This window comes from Crocodylus siamensis, chromosome 8 (assembly GCF_052110815.1).
Source record: "Crocodylus siamensis isolate JL-2025a chromosome 8, ASM5211081v1, whole genome shotgun sequence".
Taxonomy (NCBI): domain Eukaryota; kingdom Metazoa; phylum Chordata; order Crocodylia; family Crocodylidae; genus Crocodylus; species Crocodylus siamensis.
Window position 1 is genome coordinate 39,885,135 of NC_143402.1, and position 19,575 is coordinate 39,904,709.

The 19,575-nt window shown below is 48.9% G+C and overlaps 1 protein-coding gene across 3 annotated transcripts in view; it reads left to right on the forward strand.

Moving 5' to 3' along the window:
* LOC149858310 (mitochondrial fission factor homolog B-like) overlaps nucleotides 1-19,575 on the forward strand; it is a 34,598-nt gene that overhangs the window by 12,086 nt on the left and 2,937 nt on the right. For 2 of the 3 annotated variants that reach the window (XM_090060603.1, XM_090060602.1), the window contains 5 exons: nucleotides 6,439-6,665; nucleotides 8,210-8,373; nucleotides 14,212-14,297; nucleotides 15,269-15,430; nucleotides 18,840-18,918. In XM_090060603.1, coding sequence (XP_089916729.1) covers nucleotides 6,467-6,665; nucleotides 8,210-8,373; nucleotides 14,212-14,297; nucleotides 15,269-15,430; nucleotides 18,840-18,918 — 690 coding nt within the window. In that variant the 5' untranslated portion in view covers nucleotides 6,439-6,466. The remainder of the gene's footprint in view (nucleotides 1-6,438; nucleotides 6,666-8,209; nucleotides 8,374-14,211; nucleotides 14,298-15,268; nucleotides 15,431-18,839; nucleotides 18,919-19,575) is intronic. The other variant, XM_090060604.1, reaches the window with a different exon arrangement.

A 19,575-nucleotide genomic window follows, 5' to 3' on the forward strand; every position in this document is an offset into this window, starting at 1 on the left:
TTGGCGTACATTGTGCGGCTCTGTGGTGGGTGGGGTGGGTCTGGAGAGGTGAGGACTGTACCCAGAAAAGAAGCAGCAGAGAGATGGTGCCCGGCTACCTAACGTGAAAGAATGTGATTTTTAGTATTTGGTGTATTATGAGGCAAACTTTTCCTCCTAGTTTCACAAAAGAAAAGAGACAGTTACAGGAATCATTGTTCAACAATCCATTATTTATTTACCCTTTTGGTTTTCTTTTCATTAGCAAAACCGAGTGAGTTGCATTTGTATCAATACAAGCATGGGCAGGCAAACCCACCCACTCAAGCATGCCTTTGGTAAAGTAATTAATAATAATTTCTGCCCAGCCCAGGGTGCAACAGTGAGGCACCTATGGAGGGATCTGATAGGAGGGCACTGCCATGGGACAACAGGGAGCTAGCTTGTTCATTAAGCTAATATGTGGTCACTAACCAGGAAGGAGTTTGGGAGGTTGGCACATGGCCAGTAATGGATAAAACACTACCCTGTGTGCTAAGAGCACAAAGACAGGCATGGGGCAATAGGGAGGGAAGTGTGTGTGGTTTTGCGGGGCGGGGGGGAACAGTTTCTGTGCCTGAGGGTTCGAAGGCCCACCATGCAGTGTAGGATGCCATTGGTAGCCAAGTGGTGAAGCATGGCTGTAACAAAGGAGGAGGAAAAAACTCAAGGAGAAAGAAGAGAAGCCTCAGCAGTGTGTGGTGATAACACTCCAGGATGCAACAGGGAGACTGGGAGGGAATTTTCCCCCAGCCAGAAGCCCCAGCTGTGGGAATAGAGGGACCTAGGGAGGGTTTGAGGGGCTTGCTCATTAGCAGAGAAATGGCCAGTAACCAGGAGAAGGCCACAAGGTACTTGGGAAACATTTCTGCTATATGTATGCCAGCCAGCCAGGAGTTGCTGAGCAAGCCCCCAGCCATGAGGAAAGCAGAGCACCTGGAACATTCGCTAAGCAGTTAGAGCAAAGTGTGTGTGTGTGCATACACACAGGCAGGGTGCAACAGGGAGGGAAATTTTCCCCAGCCAAAGGCAGTGTGATAAGGTCACAGCCAGGGAGGGGCAAAGAGGGAGTAGATGGGGATCTAGTACAAATCAAAGCAATTTTTCAAGTACAACTGCAAGTACAAATCAAACATTACTGTCTGTGGCTGTAACAAGAAAGGAGTGACCATTTTTACGGGGGGGGTTGGTTCTGTGTGTGAGGGTTTAAAGGCTGACTATGCAGTGCAAGATGCCATTGGTAGTCAAATTGTGAAGTATGGCTGTAACAAGGACTTTTAAATAGAAGACATTGTGTTGCAACTGGGGAACAACTCCCTCCAGAGAACTGCTGAGACACACCGAACATATGATGCACTTCAGTATCCACTAATTTTCTGGCAGGGTGAGGATGGCTACCATTTTGAACTGCGACAGACAAACCCAGTGATGGGGTTGCTAACTCAAAAGAAGATTTCTGCCATGGACTCTTAAGCCTACAGGATGATGCTGCAAGCTAGAAGTTTCAGTCGCATCTTGTGATGCAAAGATCTCTTCCACCAATTTGCTGTGGGCATGTATACCAAAATTGAAGCAGAAAGGTTGAGATTCATTCGAATGAACCAAAAGAAACTCAGAGTTGAAAACTATGTTCACCTCAGGGATGCCATGAACAATGATGGAGATGCTGCCAATTGGTCATCTTGCCTTCCAGTTTCACAGGTGGGCCTTGCTACATGCATGAGCACACTCAGGATGCTATGACATATGTGCAAAACTATGGCTGCCCTGATCTCTTCATTACCTTCACCTGCAGCCCAGCTTGGGTGGAAGCGACTAATGAACTGATGCCAGGCCAAAAACTACAGGATCAGCATGATTTGCTGGAAGAGTATTCTGACAAAAAGTGAAGACATTAATGAATCTCATCAACAAGGGAAAGATTTTTGGAGCCATTCAGTGCTACATGTACACAACTAAGTGGCAAAGGCATGGCCTGCCACATGCCCACAGCTTATTGGTAGAGGGAAATAAGATAGAATGAAAATATTTTATTTATCAAACATTAAAATTTGATTACTACAACCTGTGCAAAGCTAGGTACTTTAGCTAGCAAGTAATACATACTACAGCATATAGTTCAGAGAATGCTGAAGGAAGTGGCCTCAGGCTCTTCCTCTTCTGAGCACAGCATGCAGCTAGCATGAAAGCATAGAAAGACAATAGGATTTTTAATTGAAAACCAGCATGCACCAACTCAAAAAAACCCAACAGTCCAACAACCTAGTTTATGAGAAAGTTGCAGAGAACAATGCACCCCCCCCCCACAAGGGACAGGCAAGTGTCACTTACCAATGAATGCATAATAGTGCCACTTCCTTTCAAGTCTCATGTTGCAAAGTTGTGCTCATCCAGGGACTGAAAGATTCGCTGCACCCGCTTCAGCAGCCAGCAATCTTATTTGTCGAACGCTGGATTCGCATTCATTCTGCCTCTGGTGTTTAGCCGTGTCTTATCTGCAGTGTGAGCACCGCTCCCCCAATTTATAGGTCTTGAGTGGGACAGTTTCCACGCCTTCCCCCACCCGACTTCATTTTGGTATCCAAAAAAAAACCAGGCAGTCTGGTGCCAGGCTGGAAAAGAGCATGAAAAGAAGACAGGAAAAGTTCTGCAAAATGCTTGTGTGCAAGCCAGGCCCACACATTGAAGGGCAAGCCTGACAGACCCCTCACCTCCCTCTGGGGAACATTTCTGCTATATATGTATGCCAGCCAGCTGTTGCTGAGCAAGTCCCCAGCCAGGGAGCCCCACCCCTGTGTACCTGTGCAAGAGAGATTACCAGCCCTTTCCCTCTGCACCCCATGCAACACACAGCCAGGAAAAACAGAAGGCAGAAAAAGGAAAACAAAAATGAATGCAAAGAATGAATGAAATCCCCCTTCTCCACCCAGCAGTGTGAGGGTGGATTTTGTCAGGTCTTCAAAGATAATGGAGGCAGATGCTAAAAGCCAGGATACCTTGAGGTTTTATTGTAAGGACCACAATATTGTAAGCAGTCAGTTACTTGGGCTTCCCAAAAGTCTGCATAACTGGAGCATTGCCTGTATCCTTAGAGAGAAAGACGAACAGCTGGTTTTAAAAAGGAACAATTGAGTGCCCTGCCCCAGAATGAAAGTTTGCATCTTTGGCACGGCAAAACACATATCTCAGGGACTTGATCTTGCACTAGACTTGGATCCAGTCACAATTGTGTCCCCATGCCTGCATCGCTTTTGCAGTGGAGACATAAACAGGCTTATTCCTCCTACTTTTCAGCTTTTCTGTGATCTTTTATTTCAACCAAATGTTGATTAAGTCCTGCAGTTCTTCCCAGGTCCAGTTGGGTCCACAGGTGTTGGAGCCTTCTACTCTGTGACCTCCATACTGCTGGCCTTGGCTTTGTGAGACATGGTGAAGCAGTTTGTGGTCAGCAGCAAGTGATTCACAAATTTTTGGTGGCAAGATTTGAGGGTTGCCTTTATACACATGCTGTGAAAATTCAAAAGATTGTGAAGACATCACCACACCAGCCCAAGGTGATGAAACAGCCTGTTTACCAACAAAGACTTGGTGATGGGCTTGACCATGGGTCACATAAGGCCATTGTCAGTTGGCGTGACTGCTCAATGCCCTGCAGTATTGCAAAAATCAATCACACCTCCCTGCTTGTGTTTTGGCCTGTCTCCCTCTACTTAGTCCCACAATGAAGGCCATTTTTTTCTTTGCAAAAGTATTCAGCTGCCTGGTCCTACATTAACAGAAGAGGACTATGGCAAAATCTTATGTTTGCGAGCTTGATTACAGTTGTAAGATTTGATGCATCAGAAAATGTACAACTTGCTTCTTATCTGAGGGCCAAACAAAGGTTGGACAAAAGCCCAGTGCCCTGGGGTTCCTTGTTGAAAAAGCAGTGGTCCTATATGGGATGCATCTAGACAGAGCTGCCACCCCCTGGTGGTGGTGATCATTTACAGGTGAGATCTGAGAAGCGGCTGATGATGGTGAGGGGCCAAATGGAGAATCGGGGAGAAACGCGTGAGGAATGGGAAGTGGAAAATGGAAAACAACACAGTGAAGACTCCTTCAACATGGAGAACTTGGAGGATGTGGATGAGCATGAGGAGGAGGAGAAGGAGGTGGCAGTAGTGCTGTTGCTTCAAATACTGTTGGCCTGGGCTTTCACAAACAAGAAAGGATTTGCCTCCATGATCCTGCAAGCTGTTGTGGACCACCGGGGCTTGTTCATGAACATTTTTATGGGGTGGGCCTGCAGCACGCATGATGCACGTGTGTTCAGAAACTCCCCGTTCCTTGCTGGGATCCTTTGACCCCCAGCTGACTTCCTGCCCCTGGGGCAGGGGGCTGGACTTGATCTTCAAGGTTCCTTCTGGCCCTAATGTCTATGAATCTATGAATCTCTCCAAAAGCCATATTTCACATTACACAAACATATTCACAGTGGAACGTGGGCAGGGAAGGGAGTGAGGGAAGCAGCCCCATATTTACGCATCCCCAGGGAAACTGTTCCAAGCCCTGGCAGGTTGGGGATGCTGGGAAATGTAGTCCTAAAAAGCCAGAAAATGTAAGAGCTTGTCACCACCATCAGTCACAATCGCCAACCAACTAGGGCAGCAACACCCACTATCCCGCCAGTCTCAACCCCACACTGTACATGTCTGATATCGTATCAGTGATATAGTAAAAAAAATTAATTCATATATATAAATTCTCATTACTTTGTAAAGGGTGGAAGGGAGAGAGACAGGAGGGGATGATTCACACGGCTTGTCGTCAGGATCGCCATGGGGGTTGCCTCCTGGGAGACTGGCCCTAGCCCAGGCAAGGGGCAGACTTTTGAGGTGACCATGCCCAGGTGGTGGGGGATGGGGAGGACTTAGCAGAAGACTTGCAGTGGGGGCAAGGGGTGGGGACTGTGGGGGCCAATTCAGTGGGCCTCCTGCTGTAATGCATTAGGAAAGACAATTGTGGGGGTGGGTAGATTGGTATTTGGCTCCCCCTGCTGGAGCCTGTGGGGAATGATGCACGGGACTTACGTTGCTGGAAAGAACACGTTCTGTAAACACAAATGCGTTGTGGACATTTTAAAGGCATGGTTAATTAATGAGGACAAAACACCATGTCACGTACAAATGCCCATGGAAATCACCTCTCTGCTGCCTCTGCTTCTCAGGCTTCCCTCAGCTGCTGCTGAGCTTATAAAAAGAGCAAAGCATTTCTACATCAGACACTTGGGAAAGCTGTTCAAAGATGTTGGCCTGTGCTTTACCTTCCCCCAGTTACTCCTAGGCTTCAGCACGTCGCACTAGCACTTGTCAGCCAGAGGAGCCTTACAAAGCACATCTACATGGCAAAGCTCAGCATATTCAAGGGGAAACTGAGGCACTGAGAGGGGCCATGACTTGTTTGAGATCATGCAGCAGCCTCTGTGCCTGCTCTGTTCCATCTGTTCTGTTGTGCTGCCTCCCCTGTGGCTGTGTTGTTTCTGTGAGCTATGGAGCCCCTCTCCCCATCTTACCATCATGTTCTCACCCTGAGAGAATGGCTACTGGTCAGCTCATTGTAGGATCTCAAAATACAGAGCATGTCTGTTAATCCAGTTACAGAGAGGAACTACTGGCCAGATCCTAGTTTCTTTTCTTTTTATCCTGGAACTTCTATGTTTAGTCACTGTCAGCCCTCCTCTCTATCTTAGCAGGGGCTGCTCTTTGGAATTTAACACAGTCTGGCTTATATTGGGTATTTCTATACTATTGCTATTTCACATTGTGCCCTGCTCCATGTGCGTTGGCAGGGTGTGCCCAGGTTTTTAAATGAGACTTACCAGATTTCCATTTTCAAAAAAGAAGACACCTGTGGGGGGAAGAGGGAGAGGGTGTATATGATTGTGGGGGCAGTGATATATGCCTATGCCCTACCCCTACCCTTCATTCCCAAGCCACAACCCCCGCCCCAGCCCTGCTTCTGCCCCTCACTCCTGATCCACAGCACCCTGTCACTTGGACCATACTGTTGCTCCTCACTCCCAACCTGCAGCCCCCGTCCCTGCTGATACCCCTCACTCCTGCCCCACAGCCTCCTGCCCCACCCAGCCTGGCCAGTTTCCCTCACTCCTGACCCGCGGCCCCTTCCCACCCCTCCCCTAGCCCTGCTGCCCATATAGCTTCCTGCTGCCCCTGAAGAACCCCACACCCCCTTCCCCTGCCTCCCTGCTCTGCTGCAGCCCCAGTGCCAGCAGGCATGGACGGATGGACACATACACACACACGTCCCAAGTAACATCTTGCTAGGGTAAGCCAGGAAGTGCCGGAAAAGCAGAGGTAAAGCCAAATCCTGGACATATGGTAACCCTACCATCACTCTCTTTCTCTATGTGGCATCAAGGTGGATGAAGTGACCTAGGAAGGAAGTGATGATGTGGCCATTTTGGAGCCTGGACCTGAACCGAATCCAATGCGACTTGGGCTTCACAGAAGCCATCAGTCAAAGCATGCAGGTGCCCAACAGACTGAAGGTGGCAGAGGAGCCTGGCCTGTTGGAGCAGGAGAGAACAGCTGAGGATGTCCCCCCATCCTTTCAGATGCACATCCCTGATAGGCTGTCGCTGACAGGTGATGTAATCAGCAGCTTGTGATTGGAGGGTGAAACCACAGAAGGTGGAGCAGTTAAGGTACAAAGATGTTGAATCTTGTCTTCAGCATAGTGAGGTGTAATGGTAAGACAATGGGAGGGAGGTAACAAGTGATAAATGGTGTTCAGTTTACACCAAGGCAAAGTTTACCAGTGTTCAAGAAAGATGGCGTGAGCTCCAGAGAGAAGAGGGAAGAGAGAATGTGCTTTTACCTCTTCTGTGCACCCCCCTGCACTCAGGAACGCATAGGCACAAGCTGGAGGCCGTGAGGTGTGTGGGTTTGGCCAGGGCAGCGTGACTCCATCTTGGAGCGCCACACAGGGTTTTAGAATACAGGAGATAACTGGGAAGCCAGCAGCAGTGAGGGGGATGCAAACAGCATGGGTTCCTGAGGCAGCTGGGTACCTTAGCTACCAATTTCTGCACTCCAAGCAGCTAAAGGGAAGGTAAGTGAACCAAAAAGAAATGGAGTGATGAATATGGGTTTCAGTAGAGAGACGTGGAGAGGGATAGTTTGGACAGATCCTCTTGGGCTGATGGCAGGCAGGTTTGCAGATGAAGAAGTGGGGCAAAAGTGTTTTGGAGTAAAAAATTATCCTGAGCACTTGGCTTTCAGCAAAGTATGCTTGGTGAGGTGTTACCTAGTCAAGGCTCGTGACAATGCAAGTAGCCACCATAGTGAAGGACAGCATGAGGGAGGCAATGTTTAAGGTCACCTCTGTTCCACTCAGGTAGGTAGGAGCTCTGACCTGTGTTTAGCACTGACTTCCCTTCTTCAGCTCTCGCGGCATTGGTAAGCAAAGACCCATGTCATTTGCACCTTGAAAAACAGCCCCTAACTCAAAGTACGCTCATGCTGCTGGAATCATGTATCATGTTTCCCTTCTCTGTTGTGCTTTGAGGGGCTGACTGGCTCGTTCTCTGTACAGCTGGTGTGTCCCCCAGGTAATGCAGCTTTTGGAGACTTGAAGCTGGAAATCTGAATACTTCTTTCAGGTGCTGGACTGTGGGAGAATGGCAGCTGGTCAGCATGTTCAAACTGCTGCTGTGAGTGCCTGCCAGCTATTGTCTAAGGCCCGCAGAAGGGAACAGTTGCTAAGGGCACAGTTAAACTCAGCCTAAGGTAGAGCTTGTTTGAGAGGGAGGAGTTCTGTTAGCAGATTCCATTTCATGCAAGTGGAAAGTATCCACCATGGGATTTCTCTGTTTCTTTGGGTGGGAGGGAAATGTGTGTTAACCAAGTCTGCCACACTCTCTGGTGAAGGGCATATGCCACTATTATAAGAAGGAGAGAGACAATCCCAAAATGGACTTCTGTGGGAAAACTTTGCAGGACTTTTATCTGGAGGCTCTTCCACCAGGGGCTTCAGAGATATGTTGTACTGGTGAGGTCCTGTTTCCATGGTTGTGACATTGCTTCTCCCATAGGTTTTGAAATCACCTCCATCCAACTCTGACTATGATGCTGTTACTTTTTGGAACATAGAGAAATACATTTAATTCTTCTCTCTTTCCTCTCCATAGAGATAATAGATGCTGTTCCAAGGCCATTGCTGGTCCCACATGATGGCGAAAACTCCTCTGTCTTGCATGAGCCCCTGAATTCCTCTACCCAGCCTTCACCACTGAAGGAGCTCCCATTGCTGAACATCACTACCAGATCAGCTGCCCAGAAACGCAAAAGACTGGTATTGTATCCAGAACAGACATGACCACCTACAGTAGTGCAGTCTCTAGGAGAAAATTTATGGGATGATGATGCTTCCCAGGTTTTTTCCTGCTGGGTCCTGTTGTGCCAGCCCTCTAATGTCTTGTAGTTAGGGTGTAGTCCTGGCATAGAAGAAACAGCAGACAGCATGTTAAAGGAGAGCTCCAGCCTCTGCAGAACACCTTGACAGGGTGACCCATGCCCTTTGTCTGTCAACATTGTTCATAGCAAGAGGTCTCTGAAGAGATTCTTTTAATTTCATTTTAACCTGTTTCTAATGCCCACTTTCACTGTCCCTTGGGGGCAGAATGCCTGTCCCAGGGGCCACTCTACTGCCTCTTTTCTTTCATAGCTTTCATAGATTTCATAGACATTAGGGCTGGAAGGGACCTCGGAAGATCATCGAGTCCAGGCCCCCACCCAAAGGGCAGGAAGTCAGTGGGGGTCACAGCATCCCAGCAAGATAATCATCCGATTTGCTCTTTAAGGTGTTCAGTGTAGGTGCTTGAACCACCTCTGATGGCAGGCTGTTCCAGACCTTGGGGGCTTGGACAGTAAAGAAATTCTTCCTTATGTCCAGCCTGAAATGGTCTTGGAGTAGTTTATGACCATTTGACCTTGTCATCCGTTGGGGCGCTCTGGTGAACAAATGTTCCCCCAGATACTGGTGGTCACCCCTGATAAACTTATAGGTCACCAACAGATCACCCCTGAGCCTGCACTTTTCTAGGCTAAAGAGCCCCATGGCTCTCAGCCTGTCATTGTAAGGTCTGCTTTCCTGACCTCTGATCACGTGTGGCTCCTCTCTGGACTCTCTCAAACTTCTCCACATCCTTTTTGAATTGTGGAGCCCAAAACTGGACGCGATACTCCAGCTGTGGCCTCACCAAGGCCGAGTACAGGGGGAGAATGATGTCCTGGAATTTGCTTGAGAAGCATCTATGGATGCAAGCCAGTGTTTTGGTCACTTTACTACCCGCAGCATCACATTGCAGGCTTATGTTTATCTTGTGGTCAATGATGACCCCCAAGTTTCTTTCTTCTGTAGTGCTAGCCAGCGTAACACTGCCGAGCCTATAAGGAAGCTGCAGGTTTTTCTTCCCAAGGTGGAGAACCTTGCATTTTTTGGTGTTAAACACTATCAGGTTCTCATCCACACATTTGCTGATCCTGTCCAGGTCAGCCTGGATCACCCACCTGTCTTCTGGCATGGATGCTTTGCCCCAAAGTTTGGTGTCATTGGCGAACTTGGCCAGTCCACTCCTGACTCCAATGTCCACATCATTAATGAAGATGTTGAACAATATGGGTCCAAGGACAGAGCCTTGGGGAACCCCACTGGTCACAGGACACCATGATGAGTGACTGCCATTGATTACTACCCTCTGGGTCTGACCATGGAGCCAGTTTCCCAGCCAATGGATCATGGTGGACCTAAGGTCACAATTGGCCAGTTTGGCCAAGAAGTGATCATGGGATACCAGATCGAAGGGTTTTTTGAAGTCAAGATATATGACATCAATCTCTTCTCCCTTGTCCAGGTGATAGGTCACCTGGTCATAGAAGGAAATGAGTTTGGTCAAGCAAGACCTACCTGCAAGAAACCTGTGCTGGCTATCCCTTAGGATGTTACCGTCGGCCAGTCCATTAAGGATGGCCTCTTTAATAAACTTTTCTAAGATCTTCCCTGGGATAGAAGTCAGGCTAATGGGCCTAGAGTTAGCCGGGTCCACTTTCCTCCCTTTCTTGAAGATCGGCACCACATTGGCCTTCTTCCAGTCTTCGGGCACTACACCAGAGCGCCAGGAATTTTTAAAGATCCGTGCCAGGGGCTGGGCTATGATGCTCACCAGCTCCTTGAGTACCCTGGGGTGTTGATTGTCAGCGCTGGCTGACTTGAAGGTATCCAGCCTCTCAAGATGTTCCTTCACGAGGTCAGCATTGATGGAGGGCAGGGGATCTCCCCCACCTGGACCTCCCTGTCCCATAGGAGGCATGGGCGTCCCATGGGACTGATGAAAGACCGATGCATAGTACCCATTTAATAGGTTGGCTTTTCCTGGGTGTCAGTTGCCCCATATGGTTCAGCAGGGGTCCAATGTTGCCCTTGCTTTTACTCTGGCTCTCCACATATCTGAAAAAGGACTTTTTATTGTCCTTGATGCTCGAAGCTAGTTGGAGTTCAGTTGCAGCCTTGGCTTTCCTGGTTTGCTCCTTGCAGGACCGGACCAGTGCAGGATAATCCTCCTTGGAGATGAATCCCATCCTCCATCCTTTGTAGGCCCTTCTTTTTAGCCTCAGGAGGTCTGCTAGGTCCCTGGAGAGCCAGGGGGCCCGCTGTGCCCTCTTGCTGCCTTTCCTCCGAGATGGAATAGATTTAGCTTGTGCATTGAGGATTGCTCCCTTGAGGAGCAACCACTTTTCCTGGACTCCCCTCCCCCTGGGGTCATGGTCCCTTAGGGCCTGATGGACAAGCCTCCTGAGCTTGTCAGAGTCGGCTTTCCTGAAGTCAAGGACTTCCATGTTGCTGACTGACTTGCCAGCTTTACGGCGGATGATGAAGGTAATCAGCTCATGGTCGCTGTCACCCAGCTTCCCACTGATCACTAGGTCACGGATTAGGTCATCCCCAGTAGCCAGTACCAGGTCGAGCAGCGCTTGGCCTCTCTTTGGCCCATAGACATCTTGAGTCAGGTAGAAGTCATCCACTCAGGATAGAAAGCTTTGCGACCGCTTGGATTTTGCTGAGTGATCCTCCCACGAGATGTCCGGGTAATTGAAGTCACCCATGACAACCATGGTCCTGGAGCATGTGACCTCAGCCAGTTCCTGGGCGAACTCCTGGTCAAGCTCAGGACTTTGGGTGGGAGGTCTGTAGTAGACTCCCACCGTTGTGTCTCCTGTGCCATGTTCCCCAAGGATTTTAACCCAGAGGGTCTCCAGTCGTCCACCCTGGTCGCCAATATCAGCTTGCAGGGACTTGTAGCTTTCCTTAACATAGAGAGCTCCCCTCCCCTTTTGTCTACACAGTCCCTCATGTACAGGGTATATCCATCTATACCCGTGTTCCAGTCATGGGTGGAGTCCCACCAGGTCTCCGTTATCTCTGTGACATCATAATTATTTGCATTGAGCAGGAGGATGAGCTCCTCCTGCTTGTTCCCCAAGCTCCTGGTATTTGTGTACACGCAGGCAAGTGTCCCCTTGGGGGCTCTTGCCTTGCCCACAGATTGTACCAGGGCTGGGGCAGGGGTGGGCTCCCTTAAGTGCCTTGGCCCACTGGCTTTGCAAGGGTTGGTCAGTTGGTCAGCAGTGGCAGTAGTCCCCCCAACCCCCGGCGGGCTTAGTTTAAAGCCCGGTGGAGCAGGTCAGCCAGTCTGGCTGAGAAGAGCCTCCTCCCCAGCAGAGAGAGGTGGAGGCCGTCTCTTCCCAGCAGCTCGCTGCCTCTCTCGCCAAAAAGTGGTCTGTGGTCATGGAAGCCAAAGTCTTCCCTATGACACCAGTGCCACAGTCTTTGGTTGACTACATGGATCCTCCTCTCCCTCCTCAGCCCATACCCCGAGAGTGGGAGGATCGATGAGAACACCACCTGTGCCCCCAGACCCTTTAGCCCTGCTCCCAAATCCCTGTAGCTGGGAGCACTCTGAGCAGTATCATTGGTGCCCACATGAATAAGGAGCATAGGATAGTGGTCTGTGGGCTGGAGGAGCTTAGGGATCCTCTCTGCAATGTCCTGGATGCGGGCCCCTGGGAAGCAGCAGACTTCCCAGGTTAAGGGGTCGGGGTGGCAGATTGCCCCCGTCAGGATGGAGTCTCCCACAACAAACACCTTACGTTTTGTCTTGGGGAGAGCAGGGGCAGTAGCTGCCGTTGAGCCTGTGTTGCCTGCAGGAGCTGGCAACTCAGCAGGCTCTGCTGGAGCAGCAAGAGGTGTGTACCTGTTGCTGAGCTCTGGCAGGGCAGGGGCCTTGGTGCGGCGGGCCTTAGGGCCCTTGACCACTTTGGTCCATGACTGGACAGAGTGGGAGATCACAGAGTCCTCCCTTGTCCTGGGGGGGGACCGTGGTCTACCCTCTGGCTTCCAGGGCAGAAGGGCCTGGCAGTAGGAGTCTATCTCCTGCTCGCAGTCCCTGATGGCGCACAGTCTCTGGACTGTGGCCTGGAGCTCCTCCAGCTGGTGCGCCAGAGACCCCAAAAGGGAGCAGACCCCACATGGGGAGGTGGCCATGCTCCCAGCTGCCAGAGCCTGAAAAAGGGACAGGCAGCCCGCGCAGCCGAGAGCCAGGGGCTCCATCTGCGTGGAGCCCAGGACCATGGGTGGCCGTCTCTGAAGTGATGGGGTGGGGGGGGCCGCAGAGCCCAAGGGGACCCTCTGGGTGCAACGCGTACCCATCCGTGTCATGCCACTGGTAGGCTGGCTACGGCTGGGACTGTCTACTCTGGGGGGTTTGCAGGCAGGGTCTCAGGCCCTCCTGCACGCCCTCCTCCACAAACTCTGCACTAACTGACGTGCTGGCAGGCAAGCCTGCCTGTTTGCACAGCCTGTTCGCGTGGCTCCAGTTGCATGGCTCCCTGGGGGCTGGGCCAAGTAGGGGCCTGGGTGGGGCCCTGCTTGCCTCCAGCTGTGCTGGAGGTCGGCAGGGGGCTCCGCAGCTGCTGGGGGGTCTCTGGGGGGCTTCAGGGGAGTGGGGGGTGCGGCAGGCTTTCACCTGAGCATCTCTCGCCGCTCTGGAGCCTAACTGAGTACCTAACTTTCTTGAGTGCTGTAAATTTATCAGTGAGGGTATCACATTTAAAAAGGAGTTGACTCTGCCAGTACTTGTAATAAAAACAGTATCCAAAAATCCAGTAGTAGTTAATCAACAGGCAAACTTAATGCAACACTAACGTAGTGGATTCTAGTGTTTGTAGGAAGATGCTTTAGTTTTAGTCACCTGGGCCTTCAAACCAGGTCTTCTTTAACCTTCTTTCATCCCACTGAAATTTAGCAGGGGTCTTAGGTAAAGCTTCATTAGTCTTTCTTTAGAGTTTAGCCATTTAGCGATAGCATCACATCTAACTTTTCCTGACTTATGTTGGCAAATATTCTGAACTCCCTGTGAACCGAAACCTGGGAAAATGCTTTCATGATTGTGACAAAAAGCCATCCAGCGTCACATAGGTCCATTATGATAGTGAAAGGATTCCTTTAGGAAGAGCTGATTGTGTGTGAAACAGTCACATGGGTCTCAAATCCAGATTGTTCCATAAGACCTGCTGATAATGAAGATCCTTTCAGGAAAGGCTGGATCTCTGGGTCTTTTCCTGCTCTCATTGAATAAGAAAGCTCCCTTTGTCCTTCATGGGAAGAGAATATTTTGACATTACAACATAGTCTATTCTATTTTGCATTGTAGAAGGCATTGGTTGAAGGTTACCGTGGGGCTAGGCCCAATTACTTTACATATATAGGTTATCATTCTCACCCCCAAGCTATGGATGAATTGATATTGGTGCCTGCAGTCCTCAGTCAAAACTTAATGCTGTTGTGTGGTTTCCTGGACTAAAGAGAAATGCAGAATCTGGTTTGCATTGTCGTGAAAGCAAATTAGTCTATTGTAATAAAATCTACTTAGCTCTAGAGTTTTACAGCAGCTATGGTGGTGCCACAGTAGAACCACAGTTGTGGTATCATGATGCCAGGGGTGGGTACCCTCTACTGGCTATTGCACCTGGGTGACAGTGCCAGATCGCAGGGAACCAAGGCCTGGGATTGGTGAAGGAAGTGACTCACGGAGCTTCCTTATTGACACTGCTGCTTGTGTACCTGTTCCCACAGACCTACCATGTGAGATCACAGAGGGAGAGGCCACACAGTGAAAATGCCCAGCTGCCCTGGCATAGTGGAAGCGAGAGACATGATCGGTAAGACCTGGCATGAGGGAGCAAGAGAGAAATGGCACATTAAAGATGTCTTTTGTACTGTGCTTGGATTTCTTATAGTGCCCCTTAGTCTTGCCATATTGGAGCATGATTCTGGTCAGTCTAAGGATAATGACAGATAGTGGCATGGAGGGAAGTTGCAAGTATTTTTGAATGCTTTGTAATCGACATGGGCTGTGACGCTATCCAAGTCCTTGATTGTTACTGTGGTTTTCCCTCTCCTTCATGGTTTTCCATACGAGGCATTCTCAGCTTACTGAGGCTTGTCAGCTCAAGCCCTGGCCTTCAGACTGAAAGATTGGGCTGAAGTCTGGTTGCCTTGTTCATCTCAGGCTGGCCATCCTATGCCTGTCATAGTAAAGTTGATCTCACTTACTGATCTTCAGTACTGCATTTACCTTCCCTAATACTGCCCATCTGAGGTCATCCCAGCAATTCATTTGGAGTATGTTAAGATTCTGAATGCTGTCCTGAATGAGGTACGGTCTCTAGTTTATAGTGGGGAAGCTGAGGCACAGATGCACGTTGTACAAGCACACGAGTGGTAGAACCAAGGATAGAACTCAGGCCTGCTGAGCCCCCTCAAAATGAGATTCTATTTTCCTTTTTGCTTAGGACTTACTCCATTAAGGGTTGTTCTGGCCTGTCTTAATGGTGTCATTTAGAGGAGCTATAGTTGGATACTATGGCAGTGAGGTTAGTGTACCGAAGTTGGGCTGCCAAGGTACTGACACTGAATTAGTACCCCTGCTTGATTTGCTCTTATATCATTGGGTAGAGCCTCACCGTACATGAAGAGACTCTTACTAGCTAAAATCAACAGTGAGCCATTGTGAGGATGCGGAGAGCAACCAAATCCTGGGCTGCCCTGTGTTGTTTCCTAGGGACTGGGAGGGAAAACATAGCCAAGGGGAGAAGGAAATAATAAGAGTGATTCTGATTATACCCTGCAGGCCAAACACAGGCCTACTGCCCAGCCCCACTCCGCAGTTCCCTCTGTTCATGCACAGTGGCAGGATCTACTCCTTGCAGAACTTCTTCCAGATAATTTGCTTCCTGAGTCGCCTGCTCTTCCACCAGGTTCAGAAGTCTCTCCAACCCCAAGCCCAGCCCAGGTGACTGTGTGGCTTGTTTAAGGCCTGCACAGTGGCTGTTGCTGCTTCTCACCGCTCAGCACCATGTAGCATGAAAAAGGCACGTGCTTCTTAACCTGCAGGGATCAGCACACTGGGAGAGGAGCTCTTCAGAAGGCCGCTTAGGGGCTAGCGTGCTTTTCACTATCTTGCCATCAGGGCTGCCAGCTTTCAGTGATGGGGTGAGTGGACATGTGATGTACAGTCACTCTCGAATGTGTGCCAAGCTCGTGATCTCCTGCTGCTTTTAACACTGAGAGCTCCCTTGATCACCCCTAGTTTTCAAATAATTTTCCTGGCATCTCTGCAAATGAAATTATACTTGAATGTTACACAACGGCTGGTTTTCTGTATTTACACTGCCTCACTGGTTTTATGAAGTGGGTCTAGAGGTGGGAAAGGGAATCGGCATCTAGGGTTACTTGATTGCATGGTCTGCGATTCCAAATCTATTAAATGGGCTTCTGGTCTAGCAGCTGTCTTCCAGGCAGAGTTTAGAAGCACAGCAGACTCCCAACATCAGTTGCTGTAGCTCAGTCATCTCTTTCAGATCCTTTTATACTGAACTATTCCACCCATGGCATAGATAAGTATGTGTGATCAGCAGACTAGAGCCTTTTTTCTCCCTAACCAAATAAGTTTGAGGTACCAGGAGGGAAGCAGAAGTTACGTTATACAAAATGACATTCACAGATTTAAAACTCCTGGATTAATTCTCTTCAAACCTGGCTTTCTATTTTTGCTCTGAAGACGCCCTACAGTCTTAAAATTAGCCAGGTTTCAAACAATGCGTTTCAATTATTTTTTGCTTATCCAAATATACAACTTCTTACAAGCAAAAAGTTTGTTTATTTTCACGAAAAAAAGAGCAAAAGTTGCTGAACTGATTTTGCTCAAACATTTATAATACATAAAACAGTGGTCTGATGCAGCTCGGAAAATTTTCACTACAATGACGTTCTTGAAAGGTATGAGTCATTGGCAAAAAGGAATTGGGGTGAAAGATAATTTTCAGTCTCTACTTTAATGAGCACTAGCTTTGCCTGCTTTCATTTTTTTTCAGTTAAAATTTGTGGGATTTCTCTGTTGTTAATGTTTTATTGCCAAGTGACATCAGCCATGATTGCAGCACACATTTTTAGTTTTCTGCTTTTTTAGAAAGGGTTATGTCTTGCAAATATTTTCAGATTCCCTTTTCTCAAACCTCTGCCTGTATCCTGGGTGTCTCTGATTACCTCACAAAGAAAGTGTTGGGAAGGGGAACTAATGCAGATCCACAAAGATTACCCACTGATGTTTATCCATTTGATAACATATAGTGCATTTGGTGCCAGATCCTCAGCCAATGTACAGAGAAGAGTGGAAATCTGAAGTGACACCCATTTACATCAGCTGAGAATCTGGGTATATGAACAGAATGGAATCTCTTGAGAAGATTGAGTTGGAAAAGCTGACTCTGAAAATGGCACCTCTGCTTTCCCCTTCAGACTTTCTTCAAGGGTAATTGTTGCCTTTCCTGAGACAAAATTCTGGGGAGAGAAAGTCCACAGGGCCTGTGAAGTCAATGCAGCTACAGGAGAATGATCTGGCCCTGTAATTCCAGTTGGGGAATCTTAATTTTTCGCCATGTAAGAAGCAGGCCAAATCCAGCTGCATTATTAAGTCACAAATAGTTTCATAGTTTCATAGTTTCTAGGGTTGGAAGGGACCTGAGTAGATCATCTAGTCTGACCCCCTGCCATGGCAGGAAAGATTACTGGGGTCAAACGACCCCAGCAAGGTGTACATCTAGCCTCCTCTTAAAGACCCCCAGGGTAGGAGCCATCACCACTTCTCTTGGAAGTTGGTTCCAGATCCTAGCTGCCCTGACTGTGAAGTAGCGCCTCCTGATGTCTAGGCTGAATCTACCCTCTGCCAGCTTGTGACCGTTATTCCTGGTCACTCCTGGTAGTGCTGGAGGGAACAGGGACTCCCCCAGTGCCTGCTGGCCCCCCCTGACTAGCTTGTAACAGGCCACTAGATCCTCCCTCAGCCTTCTCTTGTGGAGGCTGAACAGGTTCAGGTCCCGTAGCCTCTCCTCATAAGGCCTGCCCTGCTGCCCCCGATCATGCGAATGGCCTCCTCTGGACCCTCTCCATGTTGTCCACATCCCTCTTGAAGTGCGGCGCCCAGAACTGGATGCAGTACTCCAGCTGTGGCCTGACCAGTGCCGCATAGAGGGGGAGGATCACCTCCTTGGACCTGCTTGAGATGCATCTGTGGATGCATGACAAGGTACGGTTGGCCTTCCTGACTGCCTCTCCACACTGCCGGCCCATGTTCATCTTGGAGTCAGTGATGACTCCAAGATCCTTTTCTGCCTCTGTACTGACAAGAAGGGAGTTCCCCAACCTGTAGGTATGGTGCCGGTTGTTCCTCCCCAGGTGCATCACTTTGCACTTGTCGGTGTTGAATCCTATCCTATGCTTATCCGCCCATGCCTGTAACCTGTCTAGGTCCAATTGCAGCCTATTCCTCCCTTCTAGTGTGCCCACATCCCCCCACATCTTAGTGTCATCAGCAAATTTGAACAGGGTGCTTTTTACCCCCACGTCCAGGTCACCGATGAAGATGTTGAACAGTGTGGGCCGGAGGACCGAGCCCTGGGGGACCCCACTGCCCACATCCCTCCAGGTTGAAAAAGACCCATCCACCACCACTCTCTGGGTGACCCATCCACCACCATTCATAGACTTTCCCTTGTTGGAAATAACTGTTTATGTCTAGTAGAGGGAGCCTGCTGGATCTGGAGGTTACAGAGCAAGAACAGAGAAACCTCCTTTATGCTGAGATCCTTTCCTGACTGCTGATGATTTGGGCAACAGTCTTCATTTGATTTTTTTTTAAATGGCATCCTTATGCTAGAGTAAATCATCCTTGATCCTTTGACTTTATCTGAGCTGTGCTAATTTATTCCATCTGAGACTTCAGCCTTTTATTTTGTATTTGCATGAATTGCTCTAATACAATTTATTCAATCACCAGACTGTGTATATAGAAAACTGACACTTGGCAAACATCACATTATCTATGTGCCATATGACAGGATTCTAAAAATAAAAGCATGTATTTGTACTGCTGTCTGTAGCAGCCTGCACAGCATAGTTTGCCATGATGGTTATGATGAGCTGCATGCTGAAAGGGCTTAAATATGCATGGTGCTAGTTAAAAAGAAATATGCTAGATGATATTGTGTAGATGCTGTTTACACTCAGTCCTTTGATTCTGTATTGGGCAGGTATGGTTTGTGCATGTGTAACTTGCTTCCTCCCCTCTTGCACAGGTAAAGATGTGATTGCATCTCTTTAGCACTGTTTGCACATTTGAATCTTTTTGTTTTCCTTCTGCGTAGCTCCCAAGAGGCTGGACCAACTTCAGAAAGTTCCCTGGAGGAGATAGGCATGTCTGAGATCATAGCAATGAGAAAACAGGTGAGTGAGAGAAGCAAAGTATTGCAGTTGGAGGCTGTGGAAACTGTCTCACTGGTAAAGTACCAATAGCTGAACTTCCCTACAGCTCATATTCATGTGATGGTCTCTCTTGGCCTGTCTGATGAAAGGGGAGACTAGGTTTCTGTGTGCTCCTCTCATAAACACTGCTTTCATACCTGGAACCAGCTGTAGGGCTTTTGCTGGCTTTACAACTGGGAAAAGCTTGCCCCTAGTAAATTCCACTCACTTGTGCCTAATGGTCCCAGTACACTGCTGGTCCTAATGTTTAGCTTTTCTCAGCAATTGTCATGGGTGGCAGAAGGCTTAGCCCCCACAAACTGGGCTGGCAACAGTGGATCTAGCACAGCCAGCATGTCCTGGCCCTGGAACAGCCCTGCAGGAGGGTGAGTCAGGGTCAGGCAGGCATGCTCTGCACCGTCCAGCCCTCCCCCCACCACCCCAATAATATTTTCTAGTGCCGCTTATGGCAATTGCCTGCTGTGTTTGTGAGAGAGGTGATGACCTTTCTTACCCTAAAACAGCTGCTGCTGGGAGAAGCAGAACTGGAGTAGTCATGAGCTCCCATCTTGCTGGCTGGTGCTGGGTCACCTGCCTTACAGTGACACATCCTGGGGCAGTATCCCTTGCCTTGCCCTG